At 37.0% G+C, this 17,672-nt stretch overlaps 1 protein-coding gene across 1 annotated transcript in view; it reads left to right on the top strand.

Annotated features, from left to right (window-relative positions):
* Nucleotides 1-17,672, top strand: part of agpat5 (1-acylglycerol-3-phosphate O-acyltransferase 5 (lysophosphatidic acid acyltransferase, epsilon)) — a 96,476-nt gene extending 78,804 nt beyond the window's left edge. The window contains exons 7-8 of the mRNA XM_048596759.1: nt 11,731-11,854; nt 15,613-17,672. Of these exons, the coding sequence (XP_048452716.1) occupies nt 11,731-11,854; nt 15,613-15,838 (350 nt within the window). The 3' untranslated portion in view covers nt 15,839-17,672. The remainder of the gene's footprint in view (nt 1-11,730; nt 11,855-15,612) is intronic.

Genomic DNA, 17,672 nt, shown 5'->3' with positions numbered 1-17,672 from the left:
TGTTTCTCCTCATAGGAGAGTCTAGACCCAGCGTGTATAGTCTCAGAAGAAAGGGGCTCCAATTTAAGACTCAGGTGTTCTTCTCTCAGAAGGTTGCGAATCTTTGCCACAGAGAGCAGTGGGGACAGAGTCCTTGTGTATGTTTAAGGCTGAGACAGTTTCTTAATCAGTAGGCGAATGCAGGGTTATGTGGAAAGATCAGGAAAGTGTACGTGAGAATGTTGGATCAGCCATGACTCCACTGAGTGGTGGAGCAGGCTCAAGGGACCGAACAGCCTACTCCTGTTCCTAATTCTTATGGCCTTATTAGGGAGAAGAAACAAACTTACTCTTGAAAGGAGTTTAATGAACGGAGACTTCATGAAAGTATACAATACCAAGGAGACTGCTAATGTGAGAAGCATTTTGAATTAAACCAGCAGCACTCTACTCTTCCAGAATTTGTCATGAAATCTCTACCTGCAGACTACCAAGTACTTAAATGTGTTGTCGCTTCCCAAATCCATGTCAATCTTTATGCCCCAATTCCGCACTTGAATCCCTATAATTGAATGTCAAGTTTGGCCAGAGTACAGAAATAACAATTAGTGCCAATTGGTTGAGAAGAATGACAATTGTCATTGTGGTTTTGTGGTTGTCATGGCTGCAACAAAATATTGCTACACCCCCTTCTTAACCTATCTGTAAATGCCCACACAGCTGGCCAGACCATTCTTGTTTGGTGGCTCTCCTTTGTGAGTGAACTGGGTTGAACTGTTGCAGCATGCTTTCATTCTTTATGTTCATGGTCAGAGAATCATCTTCCCATCCTTGTATTTTTAGCTCTGAAGGTTCCCTTAGCCCACTTATGTTTCTGATCTACATGCTACCCTCAACAATATCATCCAAAAGTACAACAGGTTATCTATTTATTTTGATTATACTTTACTCCATCTCACCACCATTTCATTGGATCCCTCCACTGTCTCTGATTTCTCATACAGTTTGACCATCGTCACACTGAACAGAAATTTCTTGCAACTAAACTTTGGGAAGTCTGAAACAAAAACAAAGTTGCTGGAAAAGCTCAGCAGGTCTAGCAGCATCTGTGGAGGAGAAAACAGAGTTAACGTTTCGGGTCCGGTGACCCTTCCTCAGAATCATTGTCTCAGGTTCTGCCACAGACTTGGTTCCCTGAACAACATGTCCATTTTGAGCAAATGCGTTAAGGTGTGTAAGATATTTACAACCTTGCTGTTGTACTTGACCCTAAAATGCGTTTCTGACCATATAGCCACAGTATTGCTAGAAAGTCTACTTCCACCTCTTTGTAACATTAATATTGCTTCCACCTTGGTTGAACTTACCTGATGCTGAAACTCTCATCTGTTGCTTTTGTGAGCTCTTGACTGTTCTTGTTTGAAATGCTTTACAATATTGAAAGCAGTATATAAATGTTGTTTTATGACCATTTCAAAGACAGGCTGCAGCATGAGGGACAAAAGGTCTGAGTTGTGAAAATATCTTGAAATTTTCCTCCGCATGATTAAAACCTGGAACTGTTCTTAGGTATGGTAATTCAGACAAAAGTCTGGATTTATTTAAGGGCCTGTTACTTGTTTGAGAGGCAAAATGGATTCTCTGGAAAGGGGAGCTTATTGGATTGAACAGCCTCTGCAATTTGTACTTCATTTCTGTGCTCTTTGTTCTCTTTGAATGTGAACTCATCAGCCACATGCCATAAATGCATTGAACAAGATGACATGAATTCAGTGAGAGACTTTGGGTGCGCCTGATGGATGCAAAATCCTGTGCTAACCCAGCTAAGTATTCCTTGGCAAATATTATTCACTGTTATTTAGTTTAATGCTGGCCTTAGTCCAACAACTGATCATTTTGAATGTTGCCAGTTTTATTTCTCTAATTTTTAAAGCCTGGGAAAAGTAAGTTGAAGTGGCATGTAGGGGGAACTCATTTTCTTCCAATATAAAGAAACCAAATACTGAACAACTGAATAATGTCCTGGCTTTGCCAACTTTGTCCTGAGAACATCTGGATAATGATATTTTCAATGTTTTTTGTTTCTGTCTTAATCCAATAGCTTTCAGACCATTCCTTAAGTTTCAACTTAACAAGAGCTGGAGCAGTTACCAGTATGTTTTTAGAATAGATACGCAAAATGGACATATTTCATTAGTAAGTGGCAGCTTTTTCCCAGTGCTGTTTTAGCACAGTAGTTTGTTATAGATCCTAAACTACAGAATTAATGACACACAATTTTATTGTAGGGAGATAATACATCTGTTTAAATAGCTATGGTATTAAATGAATTGCTCCATAGTGGTCCCTAATGGCTGCTTTGTCAAAGCATTGCCAGGTGTAAGAAGTGCTATACCATACAAAACCCACAGCCACCAGATTTGATTCTTTTGGAAAATAAGGCAGCGCAAATTACTGAAGTGTTAGTAGGGGAACACTTTGGGATTAGTGGAGAGAAATCGGAAATGTTTTGATTTCTCTCCACAGATGCTACTGCACTGCTGAGCTTTTTCAGCAATTTCTGTCTTTGTTTCCAATGTACAGCTTCTGCAATTCTTTCACATTTTACTTTGGGATTGGTGATCATCATAATTCCAACACTTTTAAAATAGTTATGGAAAAGGATAAGTCTTCCATCAAATTTAAAGCTCTTAATTAGAGTAAGGCAAATTTCAAGGGTATGAAACAAGAACTTCCAAAGTTGATTGGAAGAGGGTAGAGGGACGACTTACAAGTGGGAGGCCTTCAAAAGTGTGATAATGAGAGTTCAAGAGCATTTTGTTCCTGTTAGAGTGAAAGGCAAGGCTAGAAAGATTAAGGAACAACGGATGAATAAAGAAATTGAAATTCTAGTGAAGAATAAAAAAAAGTCCTATATAAATATAGACAACTGGGATCAACTGAATCTCTTGAGTGTAAAGAGTGTAGGGCATTCTTAAGAAGGAAATCAGGAAGGCAAAAAAGGAATACAAGATAGCCCTGGCAGATAAGGTTAAAGGTACTCCAAACAGATTCCACAAATACATTAATAGCAAGGGAGCAACTTGAGAGAGAGTAGGAATCTTTGAAGACCACCAAGCTTGTCTTTGTTTTGAACCTCGGGATGAGAGAGATATTAAATGAATATTTTGCGTCAGTTTTTACTGTTGAAAAAATGGAGGCTAGAGAATGGAAATAAATATTGATGTTTTGAAAACAGTTCACATTACAGAAGAGGAAGTGCTGGAGGTCTTAGAAAGCATAAAGGTAGATAAATTTCCAGGATCTGATCATGTGTGTCCGTGGATGTTGTGAGAAGTTAGGGAGAAAATTGCGAGGCCCCTGGTAAAAATATTTGTACCATCTATAAACTGGTGAACTACCAGAGGACTGGAGGGTGGCTAATGTTGTGCCATTATTTAAGAAAGGCTGCAAGGAGAAGCCAAGAAACTATAGACTTGAGAGTCTGACATCAGTGGCGGTTAAGTTGTTGGTGATTCTGAAAGATAGTATTTACATGCATTTGGAGAGGCAAGGATTGATTAGGGATAATCAACATGTTTTTGTGATAGGAAAATCATGTGTCACAAACTTGGTTGAGTTTTTTAATGAAGTAACCAAAATGATTGAGTGTAGAGCAGTAGGCATTGTTTACATGGACTTTAGTCAAGTCTTTGACAAGGTTCCGCATGGTAGACTAATTAGTAAAGTTAGATTATATGGCATTCAGGGTGAGCTTGCCAAATGAATATAAAATTGGCTTTATGGTGGGAAACCAGGATTGGTGACGAGGTTTATTTTTCAGACTGGAGGCCTGTGACCAGTGGTGTTCCACAGGGATCAGTACTAGGTCAACTTTTGTTTGTCATTTATATAAACGATGGATAATATAGGAGGCACGGTTAGTAAGTTTGCCAATGACACCAAAATTGGTGGAATTATGGACAGTGAAGATGATTATCTGGGATTATTAGAGATCTTGATCAGTTGGGTCAATGGGCTGAGGAGCGGCAGATTGAGTTTAATTTGGATAAATGTGAAGTATTGGATTTTAGCAATCCGAACAAGGACAGAACTTTATAAACTCTGGTTGCCCTGTTATAGGAAGGATATTATTAAGCTGAAAAGGGTTCAGAAAAGATTTACAAAGATGTTGCTGGGAATGGAGGGTTGGAGATATAAAAACAGACTGGAAAGACTGGCACATTTTTCACTAGATTGTAGGAGGTTAAGGGGTGACCTTTAATGAGGTTTATAAAGTTGAGGGACATCGATAAGGTGAATAGAAAGGGTCTTTTCCCTAGGGTGCAGGAGTTCAAAACTAGGGGACATATTTTTAAGGTGAGACAAGAAAGATTTGAAAAGGACACGAGGAGCAACTTTTACACAGTGGTTTTTGTGTGGAATGAACTGCCAGAGAAAGTGGTGGATGCAGGTACATTTTGGATACATTCGTGAACAGGGAAAGTTTGGAGGGATATAGGCCAAACGCAGGCAGGTTTGACTGGTTTAGTTTGTGAACATGGACCGCTTGGACTGAAGGGTCTATTTCTATGCTGTATGACTCCATCAGCCATTCTGTAATGTGAGCTGATCTTAAAACAGTGCCATGGTTGGAAAGCTGCACTTCCCCTCTCAGTTTCAGAACTTGGAAAGTGATAGTTGGGTTTGGTTCGCACTCTGGCATTTTCTTCAACAGGCAAATATACCAATTGAGTTGGGATAATATATGGTTAGGGATTTTATACAGTTTGGCTGTATTAACTTTCATATTCACAAAGATTATTAATGGTCAGTATCCAGATTCATACACACAAGACAGTGATTTGGGTAAGATGCATTTGCTCTGCCAAAGGGAAGAGAAGAAAAGAGAACCAGAAAATATTGTCAAGCGTGAATATTAAGAACTATTTTCAAAGTGCAACAGTGATTCCATTCAAGTGGATGTATACACTGCACTTCTAGTTAACTGACTGGAGGAGGTATTGTGAGCAGACACCTATCTTAGTTGTAGAAGTGTTGAACCAGACTGATCAAAAAAAAGTTACAAAAAACGGAAAGCGATATCATCCCAGAAAGCAAAATACAGAAATGTGAAATGAAAATGTCTGAGAATTCTATTATGGTTAGGCTCTGAAATAGTGGCGTTCTATAATGAAACAATGTCATTCCGCTTATGAATAGTAGCTATAATCAGTTTATGTCATAATTAAATCAGCTTTACTACATAGAGGTCTAGAAGTGCCTGTCGGATGTCTCATTGCACTACCAAACTATTTGGCAACATTTTTTTCTTGGATTTGAATAGAGCTTGGAAAAAGAGTAACCTATGGAAAATAGAAATTGAGAATTAATGTAATTTCCTTCAGTTCATCTACTCAAAAAAAAAAGTATTGAGGACCTTGGCGCTTATCTGTAAAATTTACCAAGGCTCCTTCCAAATCTACGACCACTACCCTCTAGAAGGACGAGGGCAACGGATATATGGGAACACCACCATATGCAAGTTTCCTTCCAAGCTACTCGCCATCCTGACTTGGAACTAGATAACTGTTCCTTCAGTGTCACTCGGTCAATATTTTGAAACGCCTTCCCAAATGGTATTGTGTGTCTATAAGACACCAAATGACTGCAGTGGTACAAGAAGACGGCTCACCACCACCTCTTGAAGGGCAACTTGGACAGACAATAAGTATGGGCATTGTTGGAGGTGCCAGCATCCCATGAATTAATAATCAAGTTGATTATAGCTTCCCTAGACTAGGACACACCAGGTGTCACGGCTGTAAAGTCTAATTGTGAAATATAAAAAGCCTTTAGTAATGAGATCTTTATTACTTAAACTTGAGCTGTAAAATTCTATAATGTTGCAATTTAGAAAAAGGACATTTTGAGTCTGCACCACTTTTCTGATCTTGATCCACTCTCCCCTTTTAGGAGCTCCAAATAATTGCCTTTTCAAACAACCATTTAATTAATCTAATAAATTTGCAGCATGCTTCAATACTGATTTCTTGCAGAGAGTTGCACATTTTTTACATGAAGTTTATTTTCAAATTTTCCCTTTTATTTTAGTCATTATCTTTGCAGGCCTCCTGTGTTTACTTTTTGAGCAGTGGAAGTAGTCAACTGCTATTTAACCTTATTCCCGAGTAATCTTAATCTGGACAATCCCAAACCTTTTCTAGTCCATGAAATAATTTTTTTTTTAAGTTCTTTTGATAGCTAATGTCCTTTTGCTGATCACCTTAACTATTATTCTAACAATAATGTTTGGTAGCATTTGAAAAGTAGACCCTTGGATGTGTATTTCTTTTATTATCTTTTCAATTTTGTATATTAACTTTTAAAGCTACAAGAATGTAAGAACTGGGATTACTTAATTCAAATGATGAAATGTATCTGCTGCTTAACTGCAACCCCTCTCAAGTGCTGAGGGATATGTGATTTTGCAGCGAAGTTAGTTTTGGAAAACTAATGGGGAAGTTCAACTGATGTGATATTAAATGTTCTTGGGATTGCCAGTGTTCCCTTGTGATATCTCTGATAAAACCCAGCTGTTTCAACTCACATAGGGCAGAAAAAAAATTGGCTCCAATTTGTACTGTCCTTTCAAGATCATGGTCATTCATTTGCTAATGTTGTTTGACTTTACATTTCAGATTTTGTCCAGTCTACCAACAGCAGTATGAATAATCCTCATGATTATTTCGAAAAATATTTGCTGCAATCACAGTGCAGTATATTGTGGCATGTTATTTAGAAATGAGCAAAATACATAGGACAGAGCGCACTAGAAAGCAGTAAATATTACCAGCTAATGTAATTCCATTATATGACTTACAATATGGAGTTTCAGCTGTATTAGATTTCTGATCCACTCTCAGTTTAGAATAAATGCTGAGGTTACAGTTTGTCTATTCTCAGCTCCCTCACTTCTCCCATCCTCACTATTGCCTCAGTTATGCGTGACACTTGAGTGATTTTTCCTGCATGTTATTGGTCCAGTGGCAGTCTGTAATGGATTGCCTGAGCAGTGGTCATGAGCATACTATTTCATCATCGCCACTATAACTGAGTCTAGTTTTATTTTTAGCAGATGACTTGTTGACTTTGTGGCAGAGATAACCAGCAAATGTTGGAAGGTCATACTGTTTATTCTGCTACAAATCACCACCTCCCTTCCTGTCACCTTCGGGGAGATATTGAATAACAAATTGCAGCATAGCATTAACATATTCTGCAGGTTTAGAGAAGTATAATAGGACAAAAACTAATGAATTGAAAGATGATAGCGTTGGGACAGGTTATTGAATCATGTTTTAAAGAATGTCTTAATGGCGAAAAGAGCAGTGAAGAGATTTAGAGAGTGAATTCAGGTGCTTAGAACCTAAATGACTGAAGACACAGCTGCTCATGGTGCAGCAAAGGAAGTCAGGGAAGCAACAGTGGCCAGTATTGGAGGAACGCAGAGTTCTCAAAGGATTGTAAGGCTGTTAGAGTTACACAGTTGAGTCTGAGTTAGTCTCAAAGCAAATTAAACATGAGAATTTTTTAAACTGGGTCATTTTTGAGCCACAAGCCAGAGAGAGTGTGGAAGCGAGTAGATGTAAGTTAGAATGCGGGCAGCAGGGTTTTGCATGATTTTTGGTTATGGAGACTGGAAGATGGGAGGCAGGCTAGGCAAGTATTCTAATCGTTGATACGCAGATAACATGTATGGATAAGGATCTCAGTGGATCACTGAGGCAGCGATCAAGATGAAAAATATTACAGAGAAACAAGTGTACAGTTTTTCTAAGGAGGTTACGAGCTCTAAATCTGAGCTCAGGATCAAATAAGATGCCAAGGTTGTGAACAATCGGGTTCAAGCTGAAACTATGGTAATGAAAGGGCAATAGTGATGGTTAAAACAAAGTGTCATGAGCATAAAAATGGAGTGTGTGTACTGAATCATGTTACTTTAGGACATCATGTAAATGAGATGTAAAAGGGAGGCAAAGGAGTAATGGTGCAAGAGCAAGAAAGCTTTGGTAGGAGATCCTTTGGCTACAACTGAATAGAAAGTCCTACTTGGCTGAACCATGAGAGATGTTGAAGAAATTGCAGTAAGCCACATCGAAGTCTGAAAATGATAAAGAATAATTCGAAAGAATACTGTTTCAAGGTCACAGTTGCATTTTTGTGTTATAGCAAGAATGGAATGGGAACTTCATTAGAGATGTTCAAGTTACAGGAAAGATGGGCATAAATTTGGGAGACAACATGATGCTCAAGGACTGAGGTAAATTGTATATCCTGATCACTGGTTAACTATAATCAACAAAAGACTAGCCATCAGACTTGAGACAATCCTGATTATTCCTACCACTAGAGTGCAATTATCCTTAAATGCATTTTTTTTAAAATGGAACAACCGTATTATTCTTGAGGAATCCAATTTTTAAATAAGTAATTTTATTAATTTTTGTCAGATTATAATCTTCCAACTAGGTGAGTAAATATAGCTAATGTTCAGCCTGTTCACAGAAATAATATTTCACCCTCTCCTGCACGATTATGTTTTGTTTACACTCTTTCTTTTGGAATATATTGTTAGTGCTCTTTGCTGCACTCATCATTTGATGCTACACTCTACAGCACCAAAACAACTTGGAAATAATTCACTGAAAGTTGTATTGCGGTTTAAAAATGAAGCTAAAAAAGGAATTGCTGAAAATGATCACCTCTAAAATCTTTACCTGTAAACAATAAACATGATCTGAATAATTTTCTCATGACCTATTTGCACTGTAATGGTGTCAATGTTAACTGAGCGCTGCAGATCCTCCTGTCTCCAGAACACTTAACAACAACACCTTCCTCTTGCCCCAAAATGAAGAATTAAAAACAGCCACTAAATAGAGCATCAAAATAGTATGTAATGTAGAGTGTGACTTTGGAAAATGTAGATCAGCAGAGTGACCTTGGTGTCCAAACACACACATCCTTAAATGTGACACAGCAAGGTAATAAGGGTTTTTAAAAGCATGTGGATTGCTTACTTTTATGATAGAGAAAAAGATTATAAAGGCAGGGAAATCATGCTAGAATTGTGTAAATCACTAATTTGGCTATAGCTAAACTGTCATGGACAATCCTAGATGCCACACTTCACCTTAAGGAACACAGGATGTTCCCAGGAAATAACCAGGGATAAGAGATGTTTCTTAATGAGCCGAGGCTGGAAGAGTTTTGATTTTATTCCTTGGAAGAAAGGAAATTGAGTTAAAGATGTTAAAGCCTTGAATTTATATAATGCCTTTGAAAACAGTCCACTCAAAAGTATTTGCAGTCAGTGAATACTTTTGATGTTCAGTCACTGTCGTAACATAGGCAGCCAGCTTGCATCGACCAACAGCAATATGCTGAAAAAGAATTTGTTTTTCTGATAATTTAGGAATAAGTTTTGGCCAATTCACTAGCAATAATTTCCCTATTCCTTGAAATAGCTCCATTGCCTTTTTTTACAACTGAGTAGCAAATGCGACCTCAATATAATGTCTCATCAAAACACAACATCTTTGACAGTGCGGCACACCTTAAATCTTGCACTGAAGTTCCAGCCTGGATTTTTGTACTGAAGTCCTGGAATGACACTGGAAACCTACAATGTTCTGATTTAGGCAAGTACACTGACCATAGGGTGGCATTTATTAGAGGTTTTGAAGACTGAGGTTTTGATAGAGTAGATGGAGATAAACTACCCTGTGGCAAATGGATCAATAACCAGGGGTCATAGATGTAAAATTATTGGCAAAAGATCTGGATGGGAGATGAGAAACCATTTTTTTCTCTCAAACATCAGAACCTGGAATGTTGCATATGAAAAGGTAGAGACAGCTAATTCTACAAATAATTTTTTAAGGAAATGGGCAGGTATGTAAGTGTAAGGAACTTTCAGGGTTAAGGATAAAGTGCTGGAATGTGGCACTAGTCAGCACTGCTCTTTCACAGAGTCAGCACAGGCATGAAAATTGAGTGGCCTTCTGAATTAAACATTTCTCAGATTCTGTGAAATTCACAAATTAGCAATTTTATCAACTATTATGGCGTTTGGAGAGTCTGCTGTATAGCTTTCAGAGAGACCAATTTTAATATTTAAATAATTGTGACGCTGACGCTATAGAATTCTTGCAGCCACAAAGGATGCTCATTTCATTTAAATTATTACAGAGAGTTGCTAATATTTCATATATTGTGTGCAAGTCCTTATTGTTACAGCCAGGAAGTGGTCAGGAGGTGTAGCCAGTGCTGTCAGCTGTAGTCACATGAGAGCACACGTCTGTCAGTTCAATTGATGTTCATGAATCCTTGAAGCTTGATGTGTTCCCTGCATGTCCCTTTTTTTTTTTAAAATTCATTCATGGGGTGTGGGCATTGCTGGCTGTGCCAGCTTTTATTGCCTATCCCAAGTTGCCTTTGAGACAGTGGTGGTGAGCTACTTCCTTGAATCAATGCAGTCCATTTGGTGTAGGTACACTCTTATTGCCATCAGAGGGAGATCCAGGATTTACTGAATAAATTTGCATAGAAGTGTCTTTCGGACTTGTCCAAATATATCTGAAAATATATTATTTGAGTCAGATCTTACACAGTCCTACTTTTAGTCAAAAATTTTAAGGTGAAAGGCAAGAGGATTGGAGGAGATTTGAAGAAAAATCTTTTTGCCTATAGGGTGGTGGGAGTCTGGAATGTATTGCCTAGGGGGGTAGTTGAGGCGTAACCTCACAACCTTTTAAAAAGTACTAGATAAGCACTTGAAATGTCATACTGTTCAAGGCTATGGGTCTAGTATAGCTTTAGCAGTACAGACTTGATGAGCCAAAGGATCTCTTCTTTACCCCATGATTCTATTTCTGGTTCAAAATGGAATAAACCTGTGAAAAGAGAATTAAATTGAATTGATAGAAAATGACTTTATGCAGTATTTTTATTCAGAGTATTTTTAAGGATATAGTGTTTAATGCCATTGCAATGAGTGGAGTTTTTGAATAGGTGATTTGCATTGTTGCGTATAGTTTTTATATCATGAAGACTTGAGGGTATTGGGTAAATGGCAGGAAAGTGGACTTTTGAGTTATCAGTCACGATTTCATTGAATGGCGGAGCAGATTCACTGGCTGAATGTCTATTTCTGCTTCTGTGTCTTATGTACTTGCTTCAGGTCTAGAAATCTTTGACAGAGACCTCTGGAAATATTGTTGCAATTCTGTTCAGTAGTGTTGATGATTTGAGTTGAATTATAAATATTTATAAATCCTGGGAGTAGAGGTATCTGTCTCACCCATCCCTGGTTCTTATGCCATGTAATAATACGTAACTGATGCAATTGATGCACACATTTTTCTTATTTCTTTCAATCAGTTTGGATTTGAAGAGTCATGAAGTTGAAAGTTCTTGATCTGTCCATCATAATATTTCAAACTGATCAGATGAAAATAGTGAGGATTGCTTTGTCTTCATTCCCTTTTGTTTTATTCTTTGGAACATGTGTGAAGAATGAGCTCCAATAAGAAAGCATCTGTAAAACACTAAGTCAGAAATTAACAAAAACATTCCTTTCACAGACCTTCTAAACCATTTGAGCTTCTTATCTTGGCCAAAATTATATTTTTGTACAGTTAGCGCAAATAGCTATGTTAATGCTTTTGTTATTTTCTATTTACAGTTAATTGTTTCTTGGATTCACAGAATTCTTGTGCAGAGAGTGTCCGAGGATACATATTTTCTTTGACCGTGTGGATGTGAAAGAAGTTCCAGAGGAGGCTATTTTTTTGAAGAGGTGGTTACATGAACGCTTTGAAATCAAGGACAAGTCAGTAACAACATTTTTAAAATCATTCTGGTTCATTTAATTATTACTTAACAAATCCCCAGATACTTTATTTCTCCACCAAAATTATGTTGGCTTCAACCTAGTGTTTTATGAGACCTCAAAATCCTTTGATTACAAATAACTTATATGCTGCTAATGAATAGGGCTTACTTTAAATTTCTCCAAATACAGCCAAGATGGGCAGAGGACAGTGAAGAGGGAGCAAAGAAAGAAAAAAATTGAGCAAGGGGATAGACCAGATAATGTAACAACTTTTCAATAAAGAATTGAGATTAGGGTGTTGAAGATCTGTTTAAATATCACAATGAAATACAGTCATGGTGGAAGATGTTTTACTACTTTTTTCTTTTGAAGGCATCATCTTAGATGTAGACATCTCAAATATGAATTCAATTTTCTGCATCCTCCTTTGTTCATAAGGGTGTTTAAATACATTGTCTTTTTTCCATGATTATGTTTTTGCATTGAATTAACTTTTTTGGTATCTTGGAATATTGTGACAAATTATGGGCACCACATTTTAGAAAGGATTTTAAAGGCATAGGGTGGCAGCTAAAAAATTTGCAAAATTGCTTCCAAGGATGAGGAACTTCAATTATATGGATTGATTAGAGAAACTAAGTTCTCTTTAGAAAAGAGAAGGTTAAGAGGGGGTTTGATAGAGATGCTCAAAATAATGAGGACTCTGGACAGAGTAAATAGGGAACAACCCTTCCCAATGGCAGAAAGACCAAAAACCAGAGGATAGAGGTTTCAGATGAATGACTAAAAGCAACATGAGGGGAACAAAAAATTGTGCAGGACTGGTTAGGACCTTCAAACATGCTGCCTGAGAGTAAGGTGGAAGCAGAGTCAAACATGGCTTGCGAAAGACAGCTGGATGATTTTTTTCCAGCCGTTATCAGACTGTTGAATCAAATAATGTAACGTGCAATAAAACCTATATGCCACTAAATCTTTTTGATCTGTACATCTTTTGCTTGCTGTGATCTGCCTGGACCACTCATAAACAAAGCTGTTCACTGTATTTTGGTACATGTGACAATAAATCAGTCATTTGTCTGCAGGGTTATGGAGAAAAGATTGGGGAGTGGAACTACCTGAATTTCTCCCCCTCAGAAAGCCAGCAATAACATGTCTTATTGAATGGTGATCTCCTGTGCTGTATGATCCTAGATAGTTTTAGTTTACTTGTGCAGACTAAATTACCTGTTACGACACATCTGGAGCAGGTGAGGCTTGAACCCAGGCTTCTGGCTCGAAAGTTGGGGGGAGTGAGGTAGAATACCCCTGTACCCACTTTGTGTTTAGAAACTGAGATTGCAATTGAATAATATGTTTTAGATGATGAGTGTGTGCAATAATAAGTTTTTTTTATATAATTAAAATTTCAATAAAACATTTGAATGATAATAACTGCAAATGATGGAATCCAGAATTAAAAGCACAAAATACTGAAGTACAGGATGTTTAAAAAAGTGGCATTGAGTTCTAACACAGGCCACATGACCTTCATACTTTGACAGACGTCTATTAGGTCATTTCTCAACCATCATTTTTCTCAAGAGAAAAAGGACTCACACCTTTCTGATCATTATCCTTCTAAATTTTCCCTGTCCCTATAATTATACAGTAAAATTATTTTGAATAACCTGTTCAGACATGCTACGACACATCTTCAGAACAGGTGAACAATTGCAATTCTAGGCATTTTTGATCACCCTGTTCAGATGTAAGACACATCTCTGGAGTAGGTGGGACTTGGACCTAGGCATTTGGCTTAAAGATAGGGATACAGCTACTGTGTCACATTAGCCTTCTAATGTCTCTGTATCCTTTCATAATATGGTAACCAGAACTAAACTCTGCATTCTAACGAATGTTTTAATGCAGTTTTGGCTTAATTTGCATACTTTTAATTTTGTCCCTCCATAAAAGAATCTTCATGCTTGTTTGATATTTTTATGGTCATCCTAACCTCAACCTTTAGAGATTGCTGTGCTTATACTCTGAAATTTTTTTGTTTCCTCATCCCACCTAGACTTGCACTTTATAAGTAATGTGAGTTCCCTATTCTTCTCACCAATGTGTACTTTTTCACTACATTGAACGTGATTTTCCCATTCTGCAAGTTAAATCATGTCCTTATTGCAGCCTTCCATGGGATTGACTATTCCATCCCATGCCCACCCAGACCGAATGCGTCATCTGCAAATTCTGACGTTGTGTTTGATTCCAAATCGTGAATGTAAGTTTTGAACAGAAGTGATTCCAGCACTGATCCTTATGAAACACTCTTTTTGACATTTTGCCATTCTGAACAACTACTTTGATTCCCACTATCTGCTTTCTGCATTGAAGCCAGCTACCAGTCCATTTTGTCACTTTTCACGTAACTTCACATTAGTTGAATTACTTTACAGAGCCTATTATGAGGCCCCTTTTGAAGATAGTTCAAATAAATTATATCTACTGCATTGCTGTTATCTATTCTCTGTTATCTCAAGAAATCCAATAAAGTTAGTCAAATACATTTTGTTTAAATGTGTGTAATAATACCTCTGTTATCTATTCTGTAGTTTACACTCAAATATATGGATGTAATCGACCGGGACCGCAGGCATTATCCTTTTCCATTTTATTTAGTTTATTCAGGGCATCCACTAATTTGTTTTCACCTATCTCACTGTTCATCTCATCATTCAATATTATCCCTACCTGTGCTAGCTCTCTAATAGATAACAAAGCAAAATAATTATTTCCCATTTCCACACCCCTGTATTGTTGACTACTGCTTTTCTGTCAAATCCTTAATGGCCTTATTTCCACGATCACTGCCTTTTTTTAATTGATGTGGCTTTAAGATATGTTATCATTTTGTTTTAAGTTCCTCAGTAACTTGAGTGCCTCTGTTGGACACCATTTTAAATGTTACACCATTTTGCTCATCCTTACCAATCTTTAACAATTTACAGAACTCAGGATTTTTTCATTGTGTTCCAACTCCTGGAAAGAAGATTTACACACATATATGACTCTGAAGAGGCATTGAACTTTAGTTTCCCTTACAACAGACAATATCATCTGTGTATTGAACTATCAAAAACCTCCTTACAATTGCAATGCACAGGCAGTTCCTGGGTTGCAAATGGGTTCCATTCTGGAGTCCATTCGCAAGTTAATTCGTACACAAGTTGGAACACCATGCAGGGCAACATAAAGCAGCAGTTCATACGTTAAGGAAATGTTTGTATGTTGGGTCTTTAAAATAACACACCTATAAGAGATCACATTCATAAGTAGAATGTTTGTAAATTGGGGACCCCCTGTATTACTTAATTTTGTAGCATTATATGAAGTTTACACCAATGTAGATAAGTAGCCAATACGTTTTAATATTGTCATCAATTACTACTTGAAATTAGTTTTGCTAAAGTTTTGCTTTACAGCAAAATGAAGAAAATTAACAACTGAACAGTGGCCTAGATCCTAATTCACTGAAAAGTTATTTTGTTCTCAGGACTAATCTAGGTTATGGACTTATCCACTTTAATTCACAGTGGGAATCCAGTTTAAACCTTTCACTGGATGTATTTCTGAATTCCAACTTCTAACTTGTAGCTTGGAGTTTCACTGTAAGAATTGAGGAAGGGCTACTGGTGCTTCTAAGCTCATATCTAATCACTTACATTATTATGTGACCTGAATGTTCCTTTGTTTTCCAATCCTCTTGACAGGTTGTTAACAGAATTTTATGAGTCAGAAGATGAGCAGAAACGATATAAATTTCCTGGAGAAGGCCACAAATCACAGTTGGGCCTTATGAGGACGCTTCCATCCCTGCTCTTCCTTGGTGGTCTGACAGTCCCCATGCTGCTGACAGAATCTGGAAGGAAAATTTATATGAAGACATGGATTTATGGAACATTAGTGGGTTGGTTATGGGTTAACATTAGACCCTAAACTTCCATCCTTTGATGCAAGTTCTAATTATTTGGAATAATCCTAATGTAATTGCTTGTATAGCATTTTTTGGAAGTTGCCTATAAAATGGGATTTCAAAATTGCAGTTGAAGAAATTTTATACTCTAATGGAAAAACATTTGCCTTAATGACTGAAATGAACATATTCCAGTAATGTATCTGTTCAGTATGGCTGTAATTTAGTGGCAATATTTTACCTGCTAAGTGTAGTTTTAGAGCCCTGATGTGTTTCTGTGCAGTTGAAGAACAAATTATTGTAGGCTGTTTAAAGAATTCAAATGGTGTGGGATTAAATTTGTTGAGAAGGGAAATGTGCTTGATTTGATGCTATGTATAGCTGCAGGCTGTACTGTTTTGGGGAGCATGAAGTGATTTATTACCACACTCATTTACATAGAGTCTGCTACTTTGTGCTGTATGTTGAATTGTTCCAATTGTTTTCAGAAGACATCATTGCATTTCGGTTTGGATTTAAGGATTTTTTTTAGAACGAGCTTATAGCATTGGTCTTTCAAATACTGAAAGAGTTAAATCAGTGGGTCATAGTTCTTCGTACTGCCGAAGCTCTGTAGTATCATTAAAAATCACATTTTCAAGAACCGTTCCAATCCAATGAAATTGCTGTGAGGCATGGTTTATCTGTGCAGGGAAAAACAATGCAAATATAAGTATAGTTATGAAAGATGGGTAAAATGCTTAATTTTAGTTGCTGACTGCTTAGTTTTGTGAACTGATGGTGATTTTTTTTTAATAGTATAATTACTGCAGTATTTCAGCTGATGTGCACATGTACTAAATGTACATAAATTGTTGGGCTGAAACTGTCTTCTGTTGTATTTATACATCACCTTGAATATCATCATCTAACATTCAAAACCACAAAGATGAAGCACTGGAAAATGAAGTGGATTACAGTATATGTTGACCTTTGTGTGGATAAATGATTAAGAATCTACTGCTTGTTCATTTAGTAATTGAGTTGCTTCGTGATTGTGAACTGTTTTCTTAACTGTGTGAAGCCTTGATGTGCCGTTTACTGTATTTACAGAAAGCATGTGCCTTTTGCCTGTAACTGACTGGTTCATTCTCCAGACTGATATTGATGACAGTCTTAATACAGGCATATTAGAAATGCATCATTGTAACTTGCAACTGGATTTGCCTATGGAAAAGGTGGTATTCCCTCTAGTGGATCAAGAGAGCTAGAATAAATTTTCCCTGTGATTTCTCAAACTGTTTTGTTTTCCTACATGCAGTATGTACAGTAAAACCCACTATTCAAGTGTACAAATCCAAAGTTTTTAATCTTGCTGAAAGTTTATAATTCCTAAGTGTACAATTTGGGTGCACCTGCTATTGAAATAGTGCTTATGAATGCTGAATAGTTAAACTCGCTCTTAATTTTACTTACCTCACACACAATTCAGACAAAGTAAAATATTTATAATAATTTTTAGGCGTTATCACTGGCATATTACATATCCTGAATTTCTTTCCCCAAGAGCACAACAGTGAGCTAGTGGAAAGTATTATCAATGTTTTTACACATTTTCAGGATAATTCAAATGGTGCAATGCCAATGTGATTAATCATAGTTTCTTAAGTAATTAAAACAAAAATCACCTTTTAATGCAGGTTGGTTCATTCTGATGTTCAATTTTTAAAAGCACATTTGTTTTAATAGACTATGTTTACAACATTTATCATATACCATCAACTTGCACGCATATTCGTTCTAATGTTTTCTTTTACAGCATTTTTAAGCATTATAATTTGTGTACACGTTGCTTAAATAAATTTTAAATGACTAAAA

The sequence above is a fragment of the Rhincodon typus genome, chromosome 5, assembly GCF_021869965.1.
Source record: "Rhincodon typus isolate 14 chromosome 5, sRhiTyp1.1, whole genome shotgun sequence".
Classification (NCBI taxonomy): Eukaryota; Metazoa; Chordata; class Chondrichthyes; order Orectolobiformes; family Rhincodontidae; genus Rhincodon; species Rhincodon typus.
Note: the sequence above shows the minus strand (reverse complement) of the source record. Positions and strands in the feature narration are given on the sequence as shown.